We start from the raw sequence: 21,965 nt of genomic DNA on the forward strand, positions 1-21,965 counted from the left end.
TTTCTTCTGCCTTCTCTTTGTTTCTCCATTCTTTCTTTTTTCCCAAATTTAAAACATACATTATTTGTTCTATTATGTGAAGACAACAAAGGTTTCCAGTGGTTAGTAATTTTGGAGTTCTTCAGTATGTGAATTGCAGAAACATAATAGAAGGAAATATTTCCCCAATTCCTCTCTGTGATTTTTAATAGGAAAGGCACACCCACATCTATCTACAATATGTCAGTAAAGGAGGATTTGTAGGAGACAGTTGAATCAGAAATTTCACGTATCTTATTTACCTTTATTACTGATTCAAAGAAATGTGTGCATTTTTTCCAAATAAATACTTACCATCACTGAATATAAGGTCTTCAGGTGTGGGTAGTGGAATCATTATTTATCTTACTTGAAACTGGGTTTATAACTATATACTTGCTTAAACTTATGCATTAGAGAGGTCGTATTTCACCAGATTCAAATATAAGGGCATGCCGTTTTTGAAGCATCAGTTTTGGTACACCATTGTCTTGATAATATTTTTTAGAATTTCCCCTGCATGCACAATACCTTATTTTTGTTTCAGACCAGCTTTGTAGTCCAATCTTTCCTGTGGGGTGAAAAGGGAGTGTGAAGATACCCACAATTCACCTTGTCTGCATGAGTCTATATTCCTAACTCTGAGCCAATTGGGGAGGCAGGGGGAGCAGCAGCGGTGCTTAGCTCAGCCAGATGGTAAACAGTCCGGTTTTGTGGGATTCTTTCCGACTTGTTCATCCTGACAACATGGAGGAGGTCCTTGGGGCTGTGAGGGCAACCACGTCGGCTCTGGGCTCTTGCCCTTCTTGGCTAATTAAATCAGCTAGCGGTGGGTTGATTGATTGGTTTGTGTTGATCATTAATGCATCGTTGGAGCAGGGGACATTACCATCTGGTTTGAAACAGGCTATGGTTAGACCACTCCTGAAAAAGACCTCCCTTGACTCTTCGGTCTTGAACAACTACAAATCAATCTCCAACCTCCCTTTTTTGGGCAAGGTGCTGGAGCGGGTGGTCGCCTCCCAGCTCCAAGGATTCTGAGAGGACATCGATTACCTGGACCAGTCACAGTCTGGCTTTAGGCCTGGTCACGGTACTGAAACGGCTTTGGTCACCTTGGTGGATGACCTCCGCAGGGAGCTGGACAGGGGGAGTGTGACCCTGCTGGTTCTCTTGGACATCTCAGCAGCTTTCGATACCATCGACCATAGTATCATTCTGGGATGGCTCTCTGAAATGGGTCTTGGGGGCACGGCTCTGTCGTGGCTCCAGTCCTTCCTGGAGGGTCACTCCCAGATGGTGAAGCTGGGGGACACCTGCTCGGACCCTTGGCCTTAGACCTGTGGGGTCCTGCAAGGTTCCATTCTGTCCCCCATGCTTTTTAACATCTACATTAAACCGCTGGGAGAGGTCATCCGGAGTTTTGGAGTTTGATGCCATCTCTATGCAGATGACGCCCAACTCTACTACACTTTTCCACCTAATTCCAAGTTCATGTATGAGCCCCAACGGGTCCCAGGGTGGACGGTTGACCCCAGAGTTGCCACAGTTGTCCACTCGTGCCCTAGAACATAGGCCACGAGTAAACATTCAGTTCCTCAAGATAACTAACTACTAAAGAATATAGCTGTGTAAATCCCCTGAATTTGTCAGTCAAACAGTAGCCTACGACAGAGTAATTCAAAATGGTGGGTCTTTTATAAACTTTGTGAAAGGAAAAGCAGTGGTATGGAAAGAAAGAGAGAGAGAACTGTTCTCCTTGGCAAAGACTTTTCATGTCAAAGTGAATAATTTCCTCTGCAGTTTGAAGTCCCTCAAAATGGGAATTTGTAATGGAAGTGTTGACCCAGACTTAACTCCAGCATCGGGAATGAGTTGCTGAATGTCAAATTGCAGAACGCATTACTGGGAACAAATGTACAGCCAGTCATTGGTGACAAGGGGGTTAAAGATAGTAAAAGGGAGCAACTGCAACGAAATGGGTGGTGAAGGGGGGAGAGAAGCAATGCCGAAGCGGCCCGTTACAACTGAAGTGAATAAAAATAATAGCATTTCTGTTTGTTGTGCTGGCAGCACTCCAGCTAGATTACCAATTCCTTTGTGAGAATAGAAATAGATTTGTGGTGTATTAAGAAATCATAATTGTTTTAATGGAGAAAGCCTAACCATGAATCATGCACCTAGAAAGCACACAAATGACAGCATGTATAAGAGAGAGGTTGAAGGGGAGAATAAAGACAAGATTGAGGGATTGCTGCCATGTAACAATGAGTTCTTGCTTGCTATGTGAAAACAACCAAGTACTTTGAAGACTAACAATTTAATTCTGGTGTAAGAGTTCCCTCTGCGCCAAATATATCAAGTGGAGCTCAATCCATAAAACTTTATGATACAAAAAGTTTGTTTATCTTTGAAGTGCCCCAAGACACTTGGGTGTTTGGGTTGGTTGGTTTTGTTGCAACTAGATGAGGAATAAAGTCTTCCAGCATGGCAGAAGACTGGTTTGCAGCCCTACATTTCTGTCCCCACTGAGTTGTTTGCATTTAGAGCTGTGTATTTCTTGCACTTCTGCCATTGAAAGACACCTTTCCCAGTAGCCCAGGCCATTGGTGATCTAAGTCTAGAAATTGCCCTCCACTCTTCCAGGCTCCCCAAGTCATCCCTATTTTTGACCAAAAATAGATGAATTATCTCTCCTTGAAGTCTCCAGGAAGGATATTTCACCTTTTAAATAAGTGCAAGACATTCTCAATGCTATTTAACATTTTTAAAACTATAATTGGTCGAAAGAAGAAAAGGGCTTCCTGCCTATTTCAAGATCGTTCATTAGCGTGGGGAGCATTTTGGCTGCAAGACCTATCCCAGTTGCCCACTCCTGGTTTAGTAGACGCTGGCTTTCTAAAACAGTGGTTCCCAATCTGTGGTCCGTGGACGCTCAGTAGTCCGCAAGAACAAAAATGTGGTCCTTGGCCTCATCATTATTACACTGTTGCCTTGAAACCACTTGGCAACAAGAGCGACTGGTCTCGCGGAATCCTCTTATAGTGCTGACACAATGGGGATGTCGGGAGGGAGAGGCTGACTACTGTCATGATGACAGGGCACTGCTGGTATTCAGGCAGAGGTGAATCAAAGAAACACCCAGTTTGTATCAAACAGTTTAATTAAAGCAGCACTTACTTTCTGGCTGTTTTAATAGTCCAAAATCTAAAACATAAAGATATCACTCAGCCACAGAATATAAAACAAAAACTGATAGTAAATGCTACACCATAGTCAAAGGGTCTAGTCCAGTGGTCAAAGGCAGAGAGTTCAATGAGTAAAGTCCAGGGATCAAGAGTCTATACCATAGTCAAAAGCCAGTCCTAAGATTCAAGGTTCCAGGGTTCCAAGAGTTCAGGAGACAAGTCAGGACACCAAACATCCAGAAACCTGGGGGGAAACCAGCAGCATCTACCACCAAGATAAGACAAATACTTTTATCTCAAGGTTAGTTCTTTAAATCCAGTAACACCCAGCTGCAACCTATCCCTTGCATGCCTCCACCCTTAATTACTTTTACCTGTAAACTGTTACTTACAAATTAGTCAGCCCTTTAGAACTAAGACTTACATTAACCCTTCCATCACCAACTACTAGGTTTGCCACCACCAACCACCATCAACTGTGGGAAATGATGCATGACAACTACCCACGAAAGATTACTACTACCACATCAGTTCTAGATTATTAAATATGGTTTTCTGTGGGTGAGCAGATGGCGACTACTGGATGGCATATGTTCTGTATCCAAAACTAGAGCTGATGTGATCTATCCAATGCAATTTTCTGAATCAGCATCCCAAATAACTGAACCGAATCTAAAGTTGACCAGAAATGGATTCATAACCCTTTTGGTACTGGTCAGACTGGTCCCTGGTCAAAAAAAGGTTGGGAACTACTAATCTAAAAGAAGATACCTTAATCAAACATCTTCAAAATATTTTGGATACATTAATTATTTGAGCCAATCTATTCAGCAATCAGTAGGGTTCAAAGAAGGACAGAAATCTGGATCTTTTCCCCATCTTAATGGATGAGATGCAAATAAAGCATTACCTCAGTTGACAGAGTCTAAGCATAAAGGGTGCAGAAATTGTATCACCCAGACAAGATCTATGACATATTTAAGTCTGCTGTATTTATGTATGGTTAATAGATGGAAAACACTTACATGATTGGCCAATAAATCCTTCAGACTGTGATGCATCATGCTGTACCATTTTCAGAGGGGATTACTTTGGCAAATGTTTGAAAGGGCATGTCAGAGGGAGCAGAGCTGAGGTCAGTAGAAGGGTCCCTCCCTCCCCATTCCCCCAACCCAGCATCAGAAGCATGGTTGTGTTTCATATTATTTCATTGTAGGTATTATAATAGCACCGGATTGGCACAGCGTGTATTTCCTGCCACTGCTGCATGTGGCCCAATGCACCTTAATTTCAGTACATCAGTTTGGCCACAAAACAAAAGCAACAATAACCAAATAGTTGCCTTCAGAGCAACAGCACGAGAGCTCCCTTCTCCTACTTGAACCCTTCACTCAGGAATCGTGGAGATGCAAGAAAGGGCTGAAGAAGCTGCAGCCCTCCCTTATTACCGAAAGCAAAAAGGGAACTGCAGTTTCCTGTGTTGAAACGCAAGCCAACAACATAGGGAATTAAACTGCGGAACATGCTTGTAGGCAAGTTATTAATAAAATAAACCAAAACATCAGGTTCAATATTTTGATTGGTGATCTAAGAAGACACAAACACCAGGGCCCTTTGAGGGAGCGCTATTCTTGTATGCAGGAGATGACAGTTTGCTAATTCACATGCTCCTGGTATCTTGTTAACTTTGACTTGCATTGCTTTTCTTGCGTAGCTTTTAGCAAACAGTGCAGATAAAATGCCTCAATTGTTCTTGTGCAGAGGTGTTGCATCAGTAGATGGAGGCTGAATCTGCCTTCTGATACTGTGGCAGGTGCTCTAGATTAAATCCAAGCAAAGGCATTCTTCATTATTTCTTTCCTTTATGCTAAAGAGATAGTAGCTGTAATTATGATAATGGTCATAATAGTGGTTGTGGTGATGGTAGTAATATCATGCCTTTCTCCCAAAATTAAACTGAATTCAACCTATTGAAGTACAGCTAAAACATGCAAAATTCAAAAGAAGTAACAAAAAACCTCGGTAGTGCAATGGGTTAAACCGCCTAGCTTCTAAACTTGCTAAATGAAAAGTCACAGGTTCAAATCCGGGGAGTGGTGTGAGCTCCTGCTGTTTGCCCCAGCTTCTGCCAACCTATAAGTTTGGAAACATGCAAGTGTGAGTAGATCAATAGGTACCACTCCGGCGGGAAGGTAACAGCACTCATAGAATCATAGAATCAAAGAGTTGGAAGAGACCTCATGGGCCATCCAGTCCAACCCCCTGCCAAGAAGCAGGAATATTGCATTCAAATCACCCCTGACAGATGGCCATCCAGCCTCTGCTTAAAAGCCTCCAAAGAAGGAGCCTCCACCACACTCCGGGGCAGAGAGTTCCACTGCTGAACGGCTCTCACAGTCAGGAAGTTCTTCCTCATGTTCAGATGGAATCTCCTCTCTTGTAGTTTGAAGCCATTGTTCCGCGTCCTAGTCTCCAGGGAAGCAGAAAACAAGCTTGCTCCCTCCTCCCTGTGGCTTCCTCTCACATATTTATACATGGCTATCATATCCCCTCTCAGCCTTCTCTTCTTCAGGCTAAACATGCCCAGCTCCTTAAGCCGCTCAATGCAGTCATGCGGGCCACATGACCTTGGAGTTGTCTACAGATAACGACGGCTCTTTGGCTTAGAAATGGAAATGAGCACCAACCCCCAGAGTCGGACACGGCTGAACTTAATGTCAGGGGAAAACCTTTACCTTTCCATTTCCATTTGATTTTCCAAATATCCTACAGTCTCTTTCTTCTTGGGTGTATTAATTTCAGTATTTATTTTCTGCCCTGTGGGTACCCATATAGGCAAGTGGGCACTGTTGTTTCTTCATAACTGCAACAACCATCTTTTCATGACATTTTGAAGCAGGTCTGGCATTATTTACTCAGGTAAATATGGATAGTAAGTCCATATTCTTTGTGGCCAACACACCCATGGTACTTCTTCACTTGTTGTTTTCATGACAATGAGTCCTTGGGATCTTCTGGGTTTTGGTTCCAGCCTCGGTCCTTCATGCCCTTGTGGATACCAAATCTCAACTCATGGATGGTTTATGCTGTGGATACAGAATCCCTGGATATGGAGGGCTGGCTGTAGTTCAAAATCACTCTTTGATTTACCTGGTCACTTTCTCAGCCAGGCTTGAAAACTGCATAATTTCATTGCATCCCACTCCAACCTCTAAAAGGGCTCCTTTGATTTATTTTCTCCCATAGCTGTTTGTTTTAACAGGAATCTTAAGACAGCAATTGAAACTTTCCCTGTTGCCTTTTCAGATCATAGAAATAAAAACAGGCAATTCAGAGTGTGCCAGTGTGCAATTTCCAAGTAGCCTTATACTAGCATTGTGATTTTTTAAAAACAATAAATCTGTTCCAATAAAAGGAATGTAGGCCTAAGGCAAGAATCCACTCATGATGGCTCAGCAAGCAACACTGCTGCATTCAGGGGAAAATACCCCCCCTTTGTAAACTCAGAGGACCCCTTGGGAGTCCTTTCAGGACAGGAAAAGGCTCTGCGATTCGTAATGCACAGGAAGTAACACCAAGAGAAGAGTCATCCCCAACACATCATTCATCTACCCCAGGGAAATCCGGAGCCTTGTGCTATCTTAGAGACTGACAAATGTGTTATGACATAATCTCTGTGGAACCGTACCATTTCTCTAAACTCCCCAAACACTCTGACATATTTTCTGCTCCATACCTGCTGGAAAGTTTGTTCTTCTGCTTCAGGTTTTAGATGATTTTTCTGAGGTAAAAATAATACCTGATGGATAGGTATTATTTCTACCTCATCTCTCCTTTCCACCTGCTGCTAAGGAAGCTGTTCAAGTCCTGAACTGGTCCTTGGCAGCTGTGATAGTCTGGATGGCAGCAAGCAAATCGAAATTGAATCCAGACAAGACAGAGGTACTCCTGGTCAGTCATAAGTCCAAACAGGGTATAGGGTTACTGCCTGTGCTGGATGGAGTTACACTCCCTTTGAAGACGCAGCTTCTCAGCTTGGGAATTATCCTGGACTCATTGCTGGGCCTGGAACCCCAAGTTCGGCAGTGGCAAAGGGAGCTTTCATACAATTAAAATTTGTGTGACAGTAGCACTCATAACTTGAGAAGTCAGAATTGGTCATGGTCGTCCATGCTCTTGTTACATCAAGAATAGACTACTGCAATATGCACTTTGTGGGGTTGCCTTTGAAGACTATTTGGAAGTTTCATGTAGTCCAGTGAACCGCAGCCAGATTTCTCACTGGAGCGGGATACAGGGACCACACAACCTCCCTGCTGTGCCAGCTCCACTGGTTGCCAGTCTGCTTCCGAGCACAATTCAAACTGCTGGCTTTAGCCTATAGAACCCTAAACAGTTCTGGCCCAGCTTACCTGTCCGAACACATCTCCCTCTATGAACCACCTCGGAGATTACGATATTCTGGGGAGGCCTGTTCTTGGTCCCATCTCCTTCGCAAGTGCAGTTGATGGGGATGAGAGACAGGGCCTTCTCATGTGGAACTCCCTCCCCAGTGAAATTAGATTGTCCCCTCCCTCCTGACCTTCAGGAAAAAAACTAAAAACATGGTTATGGGACCAGGCGCTTAGACAGCAATCCTTTAGTGCTACAAGTAAATACAGATTAGTGCAATGATGACTGGAATGGCCTTGGATTACGAATTTGGACTGCATGGTTTTTAATAATTGGTTTAATGTTTATCTGTATTTTTAATTTATTGTTTTAATGTATACATTTATTTTATTATATGTATGTTTTACGGCATCAAATTGTTGCTGGCCTGTGAGACCGCTCTAAGTTCTCTTCAGGATGAGAAGGAGGGTATACAAATGAAGTAAATAAATAAATGGGGAAACAAATATGCAGATCTGATAATAGCTCATAGTGCTGGGTAATATATACACATATCCATGTGTGTGTGCGTGTGTAGGAACACATATATAGAGACAATACAAGCATGCACATACACACACTTACATGAGTTTGTGTGTGTATGTGCATGCTTGTACATACACACACATGAAAGTAAAAAAGAGGAGGATAGATGTGGCAGTTGGAGTACAGTGGCTATTGCAAGTGAAACACAAGAGTTTGTCTGAATGCTGCATACAATTCCATGGATGCAGCAGGGCAATTGCCAAGTAGAAATCTCATCTTAATTAATAGTTTCCCCCTTTTTAACCCAAGATCTTAGGATTAATGAACTAAACCTTTCTAAAATGACCCATGACACCTAGACCCAGAAAAATTTAGTATTTTATTTAGAATGCTTCATTGCTGTCCTTCAGTTTTTGGACACTTCAGTGCTGCTCCTTTCATCTTAAGTAGTCTAATGAGTTTGTAAAATACGTTTTTGCAATAATTCATGAGTTGTAATATTCAGATCTTTCTCAATACCCCATATTGAAGCAGAATTAATATGTGTTCATAAGGAACTTTGAAATAGAACAGAAAGGGATAGCGGATACTTTGTGCAAGATTTTGCATTTTTAAAAAAGACGATAGCCTAACTGTGCTCTGATATTCTTGCCAAGGAAAAAGAACAGTAAAATAATTCGTTTGCTGCTTCTTCACATGGTGCCTATTATCCCTCAGAGAGATTGGGAAGGGGCTGGCTGGAATTAGCAAAAAGCTGTAATTTAAAACCATGTAATGTGATCATTTATGGAAGGGAGTAGCTCAGGGAAACCTTTGTATCCCAGCCAATTCCGTATGTTCTTTTTTAGATACAGAAAACTTGGCGGTCTTTACAAGATCAACAGGCAGTTTGTCTGATTCACTTCTTCAAAATGTACCATGGTTTTGAGCTTAACAATGAGGAAGGAAGGACTGGGGGAGGCAAGAGAGGAGCTGTGTCTTCCTGCTTTATTTAAGAACAGGCTATATGAAGCATAGAAACTATGCATAGGATCCAGGGTCTTCTCCCCCCACTCCTTTTGTAAAAACAAAGACTGAAAAATATTGCAACGCAGTGCAGAAAGTGATTTATTCCCCTGCTGATAACTGAGATCATCCAGCATTCCAGACAGGCACAGCTAATGGATGACTTAACCCTCACCCAGCGGCTGATTACAGGTCCTCAGGAGACAGCAGGCAGCTTTGTCTCTGCAGAAAGCACAGGGTTGTTGCTCTTCCTTTTTAGTGTTGTTGTAATTATGTTCAAGAGCAGAATGTTAAGGAATAGGTAGAAGCTTTGCAATTAACTTCTACAAATTTCAGGAAGAAAGTAGCCAATGATCAACAGCAATGAAGTCAGTTCCTAGGCTTATCTAGAAGATGTGCATATATCATGTTTATTCTGTGTTGCCTTTGCAAAATCAACCACATGTATGGAGAAAGGTCAAATTCCTCTCTCCCTTATTTCCTAATGTGAAATTGTGTCCTATGGAAAGGAATAAGAACAGGCAATGGATTTTCCATGAGCTTGTTCTGAGTAAAAGCTGCCAAAATTGTAATAGATTAAATATATAGTACAAGGTTGATCATAATAAATTATGGCAAGTTCTTGGTGGTATGAGGATAACCAAGTCACCTTGTTTGTCTCCTGAGGAATTTGTATAATGACCAAGTAGCAGTAGTAAGAACTGACCACGAAACAACAGACTGGTTCAAGATTGGGAAAGGAGTACTGCAGGCTTGTATACTCTCACCCAACCTATTCAACTTGTATGCAGAACACATCATGCAACATGCAGGGCTTGATGAATCCAATTCTGGAGTTAAAATTGCTGGAAGAAACATTAACAACCTTAGATATGCAGATGATACCACTTTTATGGTTGAAAGCAAGGAGGAGCCTGGTTATAAGAGCCTTATAACCAAAGTGAAAGAAGAATATGCAAAAGCTGGGCTGCAGTTAAACATTTAAAAAAATCAAGATTATGGCAACCAGACCGATTGATGACGGGCAAATAGAGGGAGAAAAAGTGGAGGCAGTGACAGACTTTGTATTTCTAGGCTCAAAGATTACTACAGATGCAGACTGCAGCCAGGAAATCAGAAGACACCTACTTCTTGGGAGGAGAGCAATGACCAATCTCGATAAAACAGTGAAGAGTAGAGACATCACACTGGCAATGAAGATCCGCATAATTAAAGGCATTCCCCTTAACAACCTATGAATGCGAGAGCTGGACCATAAGGAAAGCTGAGCGAAGGAAGTTAGACACTTTTGAACTGTGGTGTTGGAGGAAAATTTTGAGAGTGCCTTGGAACACAAGAAGGTCCAACCAGTCCATACTTCAAGAAATAAAGCCCGACTGCTCATTGGAGGGAAGCAGATTAGAGGCAAAGATGACGTACTATAGCCACATAATGAGGAGACAGGAAAGCTTGGGGAAGACAATGATGCTAGGGAAAATGGAAGGAAAAAGGAAGAGGGGCCGACCAAGGGCAAGATGGATGGATGGGATCCTTGAAGTGACTGGCTTGACCTTGAAGGAGCTGGGGGCGGTGACAGCCAACAGGGAGCTCTGGCGTGGGCTGATCCAGGAAGTCATGAAGAGTCAGAAGCAAATAAACTGCGCCACTTGAGAGTGCAGATACAGTGCCCTTTTGAAGTGTCCTCCCTGTAGCTGATGTTTATTGTTTAATGCTGACCTGCAAGTGCAGCACTGACAACCACCATAAGGTAGAGTGTAGCCAAGTCACTCTAATTTTCTATATACAAGGCAAGTGTGTGTGTGTGTGTGTTGGAACATGAATAAGAATTAAAAATGCGATTCCCTATCCATGGTCCGAAATGGTACTATCTGTTTTAATATATCTCTAGGTTGTATGTGTAGACCAGGTATGGGCAAACTTCAGCCCTCCAGGTGTTTTGGATTTCAGCTCCCACAGTTCCTAGCAGCCAGTAGGAAGAGAGTAGACTGTTATAAATTGTGGGAGTTGAAGTTCAAAACACCTGGAGGGCCAAAGTTTGCCCATACCTGAAGTAGACTTTGTTGCGTTTCAGAATGTAGGGAGAGGTGTGCAGTAGTAAACTGCTGGTTCCATCTTCTGTAGGTGATGTATGGAGCTGCTACCTTTTTGGCCATCAAGCCCAATACAGCATTATTTACCCGTACTGGCAGCAGCTCTCCAAAGTCTGAGCAGGGTGAAGGGTATCCCATCATTTTTTAAGGACATATAAACAGTTCGGGACATCTTTATTCACAAATGTCATACTCTGGTACTCCATTTAGAAATTGATCTTATACTAGATGCTTTTGTTGTTTGTTGTTGTGTGCCTTCAAGTCTATTCCAACATAATGCAACCTTAAACTGAATCTTTTCAAGATTTGTTGAGAGGAAGCTTGCTTTGACCAACTTCTGAGGTTAAGAAACTGACTTGCTCAAGATCATGCTGTGGGTTTCCATAGCTGAGTAGTGGTTTGAACCCTGGTTTCCAGAGCTGTAGTCCACTATACTGCATTCTGAAACTGCATTATATGGCAGTGTAGATGAGGTCTGGATCTACCGGATGCTTAATGCACCACAGTTTGGACAGTGTCATAGTGCACGTTTTACTCAGTAACAAATAGGTAAAGGTTTCTCCTGACATTAAGTCTAGTCGTGTCCATCTCGGGGGGGTGGGGGTGGTGGTGCTCATTTCCACTTCTAAGCCAAAGAGTTGGCATTGTTCGTAGACATCTCCAAGGTTATGTGGCCGGCATGACTTCATGGAGTGCTGTTACCTTCCCGCAGAAGTGGCAACTCTTGATCTACTCACATTTACATGTTTTCAAACTGTAAGGTTGGCAGAAGGTGGAACTAACAGCAGGAGCTCACCCTGCTCCCCGGATTCAAACTGCCTACCTTTCGGTCAACAAGTTCAGCAGCTGCGCCACCAGGGGGAGGGGGGGCTCAGTAACAAATGGGTCTTTCTTAATTTCTGCTTTTGCATTTCAAAAATTGTGCTTGGTTTTTTGCTACTGTTTTTATACATCAACTGTTTAAACATACAATTTCTCACATTTGTTCCTCCTCTTTTAAGTACAACTAGTTCTACAGCAAGCAGTTGTGATACAGAATTCACAAAGGAGGATGAACAGAGGCTGAAGGACTACATTCAGCAGCTGAAAAACGACAGGGCAGCTGTGAAGCTGACGATGTTGGAGCTGGAAAGCATCCATATTGATCCCCTCAGTTATGATGTCAAGCCTCGCGGAGACAGTCAAAGGCTGGATCTAGAAAATGCTGTACTCATGCAGGAGCTTATGGCAATGAAGGTAAAAAGGATAAATTTCAATCTGTTTAGGGGTTTGGGTTTTTTTGTGTTTAAACACATGTGTGGATATTGTTTTCCAATTACAATAAAGTGGCCGTTAAGGGAATATCATTTACCAGTTATGCAGACATGTCTTGTTGCAAACTGTAGCATGCTCCTCTGTGCCAACAGGAGGAAATGGCAGAACTGAAGGCACAGCTGTACTTGTTGGAAAAAGAGAAAAAAGCCCTGGAGCTGAAATTGAGCAGCCGGGAAGCTCAGGAGCAGGCCTATCTTGTCCACATTGAGCACCTGAAGTCGGAAGTGGAAGAGCAAAAGGAGCAGAGGATGCGATCTCTCAGCTCAGCTAGTAGCAGCAGTAAAGAGAAGTCAAGTAAGGTGAGGTGCTGTCATAGATCTTCACACGATGATTTATTCAGAAGGAGCTGCCGGTAAATAAACCCCAGACTTAGTGGCATCTGGTTGGATGCCATGTGGAAAAAAGACACCAGTTGAAAAGCTAGAATCCTTCATATTGCACAATCACCTATTCCAAGCTCTAGAGCAGGCACGGGCAAACTTTGGCCCTCCAGGTGTTTTGGACTTCAATTATTGACAGCTATTAGACAGCTATTATTGTCTGTCTACTTCATTCAAGCTTTATTGAAGGTTGGGGTATTGACAGAAGATTTCTTGAACTCAGAAATATTTATTTATTTACCACATTTATATATCACCCCTCTCAGCCCAGAGGCAACTTGGAGCGGTTCACAATTGGCAACAATTTGATGCCTCAACAATAATAACAAATAAAACAATAAAAAATACTGTTAAAACATTAGCATACAATATAAGAATATTAAAAAAACCGTACAAAGCCTTAAAAACATTACTGTGAGCATCTCCATGTCAAGTCATTATTCAATTACGTTGTCAAGTGGTTCCAGGATTTCATATAACTATGCCGTATTTGGGAAGGCCTGCTCAAAAAGCCAGGTTTTCACCTTTCTTCAAAAAGTCAGGAGGGAGAGGGCCGATCTTATATCCCTAGGCAGGGAGTTCCACAGAAATAAACGGCTTTGTTGGAAGTTATGTCATCGTTGGGTTGTAGGTTTTTTCGGGCTATATGGCCATGTTCTAGAGGCATTCTCTCCTGACGTTTCGCCTGCAGCTATGGCAAGCATCCGCAGAGTCATCGTTTTTTGAAAAGGGAGAGGGGAATTCCAAAATTGTGATTCTTTTGTGCCCACTAGCCATGGGTATCTTCTGTGAAAGGAAATATAGCCAAAAAATTAATAATAATAAGTAAAATAAGGAAGACCATAGACCTTGTCTCTTACAGCGCAATGCCCTCATTGGGTAGATTTGCTGGGAAATTCCCACATCCTTACAGATGACTGGATATCTCTGTGGAAACTCTGAACTCCTACCTGAAGCCTCAGGGAAACACCTGGCACAAGTATGTCACCTGACAAGCCAGGGAGCAAAAAGAGTTGCTGTGTATCACAAAAATATACCCATATTGTGTGGCAGTTTGAGCCTGCCTTAAGCTATAGAGAATTTCGAAGTAAAGCATGAATGTTCTTGCTTGTATCAGACACTAAATAATGTGCGCAGGTCTAATCATGTGGTTCTAGCAGCCCTTAGAGTGACAAATGAAAATAAATTAGAAGTCCTAGAAGTTTCCTAGGAATGGAGAGAAAGTACCAAAAATGTAGTCTCGTCACTGATTTCTGTCTGCTGGTGCAGTAATAAGTCAAATACTAAATGTCGCCAAGCTGTCATATTTTATGTATTTGCCTTTGGTGCCAGGAAGCCTCCATGAAAAAAGTCCTTAAATATGTTGTTGAAGGCTTTCATGGCCGGAATCACTGGGTTGCTGTGAGTTTTCCTGGCTGTATGGCCATGTTCCAGAAGCATTCTCTCTTAAGAAAAACACACAGCAACCCAGTCCTTAAATAGTTTTTTAAAATTATATTTCACATTCAAAGCCATTGTGGTAGTAATAATGTAGTTGGGATATAATCCAAGGATTTTATCAACAGGAGAGGTCACTGAGGCCTGCCAAAATACCACTATTGTTATTAGTTTACCCCCAAAGAACTGAGGCTTATGCTACTGGTTAATATGAAAGTCATACTTGAAGGGGTGCAGACATTTCCCTCAACCCCCTTCTCCCATGCCTGCCTTTGCTTTGCTGGATCTCCCAATCGTTGCATCTTATCTGTTGCCACTTCTGAGACTTGAAATTCTCAACCTATGACAAAGGGTTGCTTCCTGTATTTGCTAAAGTGGATGCATCTGTCAAGATTGTACCATCTTGCCCCAAAGCAGTTCTGCTAGTTAAAGCAAGAAAGCATCATTTCAAGGCATGTCCTCCATCCTGATTCAAAGCTTGGTAGTCATAATATCAGGGAGGGAGAGCTGCATGGAAAGTATGTTGTAAGAGGTGTCTACCCTCTTGTAAGGCCGAACAAGGTATAGGGGTACAGCCTGTGTTGGATGAGGTTTCACTCCCTCTGAAGATGCAGGTTTGTAGCTTGGGAGTGATCCTAGATTCATCATTGAACCTGGAGCCCCAGGTCTTGGTGGTGGCCAGGGGAGCTTTTGCACAATTAAAACTTGTCCACCAGTTGCACCCATACCTTGAGAAGTCAACTTGGCCATGGTGGTCCACTCTCTTGTTACATCAAGGATAGATTACTGCATTGTGCTCTATGCGGGGTTGCCTTTGAAGACTGTTCAGAAGCTTCAAATGGTCCAATGGGCAGCAGCCAGATTTCTCACTGGGGCAGCGTACAGGGAGAACACAATCTCCCAGTTATGTCAGCTCCACTGTTTGCCAGTCTGCTACTGAGCACAATTCAAACTGCTGGCTTTAGCCTATAAAGGCCTAAAAGGTTCCGGCCCAGCTTACCTGTCCAAACATATCTCCCTCAATGGTCCACCTTGGAGATTAAGATCATCTGAGGAGGCTCTGCTCTTGGTCCCACCACCTTCGCAAGTGTGACTGGTGGGGATGAAAGACAGAGCCTTTTCAGTGATGGCCCCTTGGCTATGGAATTGCCTGCATCGTGAAATTAGATCAGCCTCCTCCTTCTGATCTTCAGGAAGTAAGTAAAAACATGGTTATGTGACCAAATTTTTAGATCGCAAGACTTTTAGTGCAACAAGAGAATAAGGAACAGTGAACAGACCAATGGAACGGTTTCGGATTATGTTTCTGGTTGGTGTGATTTTAATAACTGGTTTTAAATTGCATTGTTTTAATGTTTGGTTTTAATGTAAATGTTTATTGTATTGTATATTTATATTTGGGCATCAATTGTTGCCTAATTTGTAACACAATTCTGAATTCCCTTCTGGGAAGAGAAGGGTGGGAAAGAAAATGAAATAAATAAATAAATAAGATGGAGAAGGGGAGAATAACTGAGAAATCAAGAGAGAGAAGTAGAAGAGAAGAAGGGAGGGAGGGAGGGAGGGAGGGAGGGAGGGAGGTGTGTTTACAAGGTGTATAAACAATATTATATTTATATGTAAGTCAAAAGAGAAGTTGTATAGTAGAGAAGGGGATTTGCCTGGAAATTACTAGGAACAGACAACACCAGAAATTGTTATTTTTTCAAAAATTCATCTGAAAGTTTGAGGATCCCAACTTGCCTTGTTTAATTTTCCAGGAGTGCACAGATGGCACTACAGCCTCATTAACACTTGCTGAGTTGAAACCCTACAGTGAAAGTGAACTCACTACAGAATTGGCAAATGCACTCCGACGGTAAGCACAGTATTTTCCTCCATGATTTAATTCTGGACTTTGAATCAGTCAAATGCACACAGTTTTTGCATATCTGGGGTCTTCAAATCGTTCCTTTTCTCTTGTACTTTTCTTCAGCCCTCATCAGCCTAGGCACTCGTCCTCAAACATCTATAGACGGGGAGCTTAATTACTATTGCTAATTCCCGTATCACACATGAAAGCCCCAAGGCACAATGTAGCTGAGTCAGTTAATGAAAAACCACCAGGGAAACACTTGACAAATCTGGGGATAGCATTCCAATATCATCTCAGCAAGATTAATTCCCCGCAAGAATAGGCTTCCCAGTTTTATATAATACGTACTCTTCAGGACTGACAGCACTGTTTCCTAAATAGTGGATAATATGAGTTTTTAGTTTCTTTAAAAAATAAAACCCACAAGCTTAAACATCAAGTTGCAAAAGAGACACTAATTAATAATATATGGGAAGAGGCATCAAAAGCAGGAAACGAGACTTAAAAGAAATGCTACCAATTGCTAGTTGCACATTTCATGTCACACACAAGTTTGGGAGCATAAATTACATTTACATGTTAAATTACATTTAAAAGTAGTATATTTGACAGCAGACATCCAAGTTTCAAAGGATTTGATCATGAAATCATTGAGCTAGTAACTAAAATACAAAACTTAATGCTAAAATTAGTCTGCCTTGGGCCTTAATCTAGCCTGACATCATTCAGGAAATTACAGCCTGCCAGCCAAAACTTCTTTCGCAGGAAAATTGGAGGAAACTGTTGTTAGATTAAGGTTAGACATTAAATATAGTGTTTTTTGTTTGTTTTTTTGTCGTGTCAGGAGCAACCGCTCCTGTTGTGAGAGAATTGGCCGTCTGCAAGGACGTTGCCCAGGGGACGCCCGGATGATTTCTGATGTTTTATCATCCTTGTGGGAGGCTTCTCTCACGTCCCCGCATGAGGAGCTGTGAAGATGGGGGGAAACAGAGTAAGGGGCTTCATAATGCAAGGTGAGTTTCACTCAGAATAGTATACTAACAAGTAAATATGTGAGGGCAAGTCATAGGGAGGAGGGAGGAGGCTTGTTTTCTGCTGACCTGGAGACTAGGACACAGAACAGTGGCTTCAAACTACGGGAAAGGAGATTCTACCTGAACATGAAGAAGAACTTCCTAATAGTGAGAGCGGTTCAGCAGTGGAACTCTGCCCTGGAGTGTGGTGGAGGCCCCTTCTTTGGAGGCTTTCAAACAGAGTATGGATGGCCATAAACCACTTTGAGTTTCCCTAGGGGTGAAAAAAGCAGTATATAAATACTGTAAATAAATAAAATCTGTCAGGGGTGCTTTGAAGGCGATTTTCTTGGCAGGGGGTTGGACTGGATGGCCCATGAGGTCTCTTCCAACTAATTCTAATCTCTGATACAAACCCATTCTACTCTACATTCACTAATGAAGGCCTGTACTGCTGGCGGCCTTCCAGGTGTTTTGGACTTCAGCTCCCAGAATCCCTGATCATTCGACAAGCTGACTAGGGCTTCTGGAAGTTGGAGTTCCAAACACCTGGAGGACTACAGGTTGTGCAGGCCTGCAGGACCCCCTCTTGATAATATAAGTTAAACGACTAACCCATGGATGTATGTCTGAAACCTCCTACGGCCTCAGACACCCAGGAAGAACTAGGTAGTGAGTAGGTTTGGGGAGCCTGAACCAACATTGGGTTTGTTCATTAGACAGTTGAGCATGAAGATTCATGAACATGAAGGTGGGCTTCCAGTTCTGTCCGTTGTCTTAAAATGTGTTGAGACAAATAAATGTAGCCATATCTTCGGGTTTTGACTCAGTGTGTTTGGAGACCATGTACATCAGGCATGGGCAAACTTGGGCCCTCCAGGTGGTTTGGACTTCAACTCCCACCATTCCTAACATCCTCAGGCCCTTTCCTTTTACCCCCTCAGGGAGTTGAAGTCCAAAACACATGGAGGGCCCAAGTTTGCCCATGCCTGTAATACATCATAGATAGAATTTTAGTCTCTCTCAGGAAGTTTTTTTTTTTTACTTTTGAAATGTTGTGGACGTGTATAGCATTTGTTATAGACACAAAGAACTGTATGTTTTCCCAAGTAACCAATTTGAGACAGCGACTTTTAATCTATTTTTAATGTTTCCCTCATGACTCTGCTAAATTAAATGCATGGGACGTTAGCATGTCCTGAACACAATGTAACAACATTTGAAAAAAAAATCCTGTTCCTGGTTTGAAAGTTCCTGTTTAATTATGCGGTTCTTATTTTGAAAATAGTTGTTATACTCCAGAAACTGTTTTTGTGGCTGCCACAAACTGTTAAATTGGTTGAGACTCTATGAGCAATTCATAGAAAAATTATAGCAAAATGTGCTGCAGGATGTCTCACAACAGTTTTTGCAACTTAATAAACATTTTCCATGTTTTTATGATAGAACCAATTAGGAAATGATATTTGTAACCCAGGAACAAAAATCATGTTACATAGTGTAATATATGCTTAAGTAAATTTAAAGAACAGTTACGGAGATCAGGGGGGAAAGATAGGGTTCACAGAGAACTTGGGGGTGTGCTGTCGCTCAGTCTTCCATGCCAAGGAGCTTTGTCGTCCTTAGATGTCCTCCTGATCGAATCACCAGCCATGTCCTTTTATTACCTCCCTGCTTACAGCGGTACCTGTTTATCTACTTACATTTCTGTTTTCGGTCTGCTAGGTGGGCAGGGAGCTGGGGCTGATGGCAGGTGCTCACCCTGACCTGGGCTTGAACTGCCAACCTTTCAATCGGCAGGATTTTCTGCAGCTTAGTGGTTTAACCCGCAGTGCTAATCCAGTATATATGGATACTCTTTGGACAGTTTGTCTACTGATCCCAGCTTCAAAAATACCAAACTGGATTGCAGTTATCATTCTTAAGAAACTGTAGATGTAGCAGGAATTCCATCTTGTTCTCAACTCAATTGATGCCTTAATTAAGCCCGTGTTATCAGTATTACTTATATGCACTTCTTGCTTTTATAGCTTATGGTTGCTCTTACAGAACATTTCATTTGATCAGTGCAGTCAGACTGAACAAAGACATAGTTTGTGTCTGTATGGCTACTTCATGAAATACCATCTGCAAAACTTTTTCTTCTGCTTAATATTGCCCATCTATGATATTAGGATTTTGTTCATTTTATTCTGTGTGTAGCATTTGGATTTATTTCTTATTAGGATAGTGCTTCTACCTAATGAAGATGGAATAGAGAGACAAGAAAGGAAGTTTTGTGACAGAAAGAAAAGAAAGAAAAAGACATAGTTGCCCAGTTATGTTAGAAATTGATTCGTGTGGATTTTTCTATAAAAGGGGTAGAAAAGCTTAGAGAGAAGATTTAATAATGTTATATTTTTAAGTACAACTCCTAGAACTCTTCAGCTAGCATGGCTATGCTTGTCATGGGTTTCTGAAAGTTGCAATCCCAAGCTCTCCAAAAAAGTTAAATGTTCTGAAATCATATCTGTGTAGGAAGTTCCATCTTATGTGAAGCTACTAAAAGAAGCCAAGAAAGATCTTATGAAGGAATTCCATCTATATTCAGTACTTGCTGCTTGTTTATGATAAAATCACTAAAGCAAGATTTAGCTGTAAACAGCAGCAAAAGGGGCATAAATATGTAGGTTACTGCATCCTTCTCTTTTCTATCCGCCAAGAGCCTGGCTTAGAAAAGCCTGATACCAGGAAGTGTAGACCAAGGGCAGAGGAGTGAATGCCCATTTGGTCCTAATATTGTAACAGCCCCAGTACCCTGAAGATGGCTGCTCAAGTATGCTGATGACCTTCAGGGTACCAGCCCCAGTTCTCTAAAGATAGTTCAAGCCCTGTCTATCTTCATGATGGCATCTCCCTCTATGAACGGATGCAAGCTCTAAGATCTGCCGGAGGGCCCCCCTCTCACTTCCGCCTCTGTGGGGATGAGGGAGAGGGCTTTCTCAGTGGTGGCCCCCTGATTTTAGAACAACCTCCCCAGGGAGGTTAGGCAAGCCCCCACACAGTCCTCCTTTCATAGGGATCTGAAAACCTGGATGTTCCAGCAAGTTTTCGGGAATGATTAGTGCGTAGGGGCTAGGCCCAGTCCCCAGGTTGTCAGACAGTCCTCTGTTCTGCACTTCATCCACTTCCCCAGCCCTATGATACGCTGTTTGCACTATTCCTCACCCAACCTTTTTTAATTGATTAGGTCCATTTTTAGCACTCCTGGCCATTGCTATTGTTGAACCTTGCCTGATGGAGCTCCGATGTAGTCGGTTTTATATTTTATTTTTTAGTGTGTTTTACCAGGTCTTTAATATTTTATTATGTTTTTACTTTATTTTGTTTTTGTTTTTATTTTTCGCTACTTAGATTATTAAGTTATAATTATATGTTGTTTTCTATTGTCTAATGTGTTTTGTCCTGATGTAAACTGTTTGTTTGGCTTTTCTTTGGGCATTGAATGTTTGCCGTATTTGTTGGAAACTGTTCTGAGACCCTTCAGGGAGATAGGTGGTCTATAAATAAAGATGATGATGATGATGATGATGATGATGATGATGATGATGATGATGATGATGATGATATTATTTTCCACTTTGTAATTTAACTTTGGCTTCCTCATATTTTAGCAGAAATATGTGTCATCATTCTTTGAGTTGCACTTCGTTGCTGTTTTGTGAAGGGACTTGCATTCCTAAAGCTCAGATTGTAATGTTGGAATAATTTTTCATATGGTAGGAGATATACCTTAACCAGCTACAGAATTGACAAAATAGTGGAAATTAGCCATGTGCGCGAAATTCGTTCCTACTGTTACTTTTGTGTCTTTCGTGTCTTCCGTTTATTCGGAAGCATGAAACAGGAAGCCCCCTCCACACATGGAAATCTGCTCAATACGAAAGCCTGCTTTCATGTCGAGCCAAAATTGCCTCCTTGCCTGCATTTGGGCAGGCCTGGAGCTAGGCTGCAGGTACCCTCCGGGCCTGCCTGCAGGCCCCACCACACACACACACACTCCGAGAATGTGGCGGGGCATGTGTGGCGGCTGGCAGAGCCCTCAGATGTGCTCTGGGCCTGCCTGTAGCTGAGCACCTTACCCTAGAGGAGCAACAGCAGGTACCAGGTAAGAAGAACTCTGGGAAGGGATGCCAGTCGGTGGGAAGCCTCCCCCCCCCCCCCATAGTAGCCTGAATTTTGGGGCCCCAATATAAAAAAACCCTTCCCAATTTCAAGAGGCTTTAAAAAACGGATTGAGGCCCCAACAAAAGCTGGGACACTAAACAGGGAAAGGTTTACCTCAACAGCACAAGATATTTAGCACAATCCTAGATATTACACATATAGAAAGCATTCATTGTTTAGCATATTTTCTTCTCCAGGTAGTATGTCTTCCGTAGCCTAAATATTCTGTTGATATCCTGCTGAAAACCTAATGCCATTAACATGAAAAATATGGTGCCATTCCAACTCACCCAAAAACCAATTTCATTTGCTGGTTTGCTTTATGAAGTTATACCATTGCTGCTGAATTTCCAGTATAGCGTGATGAAAATCTTTCATAATATAGCTTTGTGTCTCGGTTGACTGTGTACTTTTAACATTTATTTCAGCCAGACCTTCACTAGTATTAGAACATTTTCACTAGTAAAAAATGTAGAGGAAAGGTGATTTATATTAATATGTAACAACAGACAAACCATGCTGTGTAAATTGAACTAAGATGT

General features: G+C 42.1%; 1 protein-coding gene across 3 annotated transcripts in view; it reads left to right on the forward strand.

The window, feature by feature from the left end:
- Positions 1–21,965, forward strand: part of MCC (MCC regulator of WNT signaling pathway) — a 266,904-nt gene that overhangs the window by 230,829 nt on the left and 14,110 nt on the right. For all 3 annotated transcript variants that reach the window (XM_060761904.2, XM_060761905.2, XM_060761907.2), the window contains 3 exons: positions 12,220–12,454; positions 12,625–12,831; positions 16,110–16,207. In XM_060761904.2, the coding sequence (XP_060617887.2) occupies positions 12,220–12,454; positions 12,625–12,831; positions 16,110–16,207 (540 nt within the window). The remainder of the gene's footprint in view (positions 1–12,219; positions 12,455–12,624; positions 12,832–16,109; positions 16,208–21,965) is intronic.

Source organism: Anolis sagrei, chromosome 2, assembly GCF_037176765.1.
Source record: "Anolis sagrei isolate rAnoSag1 chromosome 2, rAnoSag1.mat, whole genome shotgun sequence".
Taxonomy (NCBI): Eukaryota; Metazoa; Chordata; class Lepidosauria; order Squamata; family Dactyloidae; genus Anolis; species Anolis sagrei.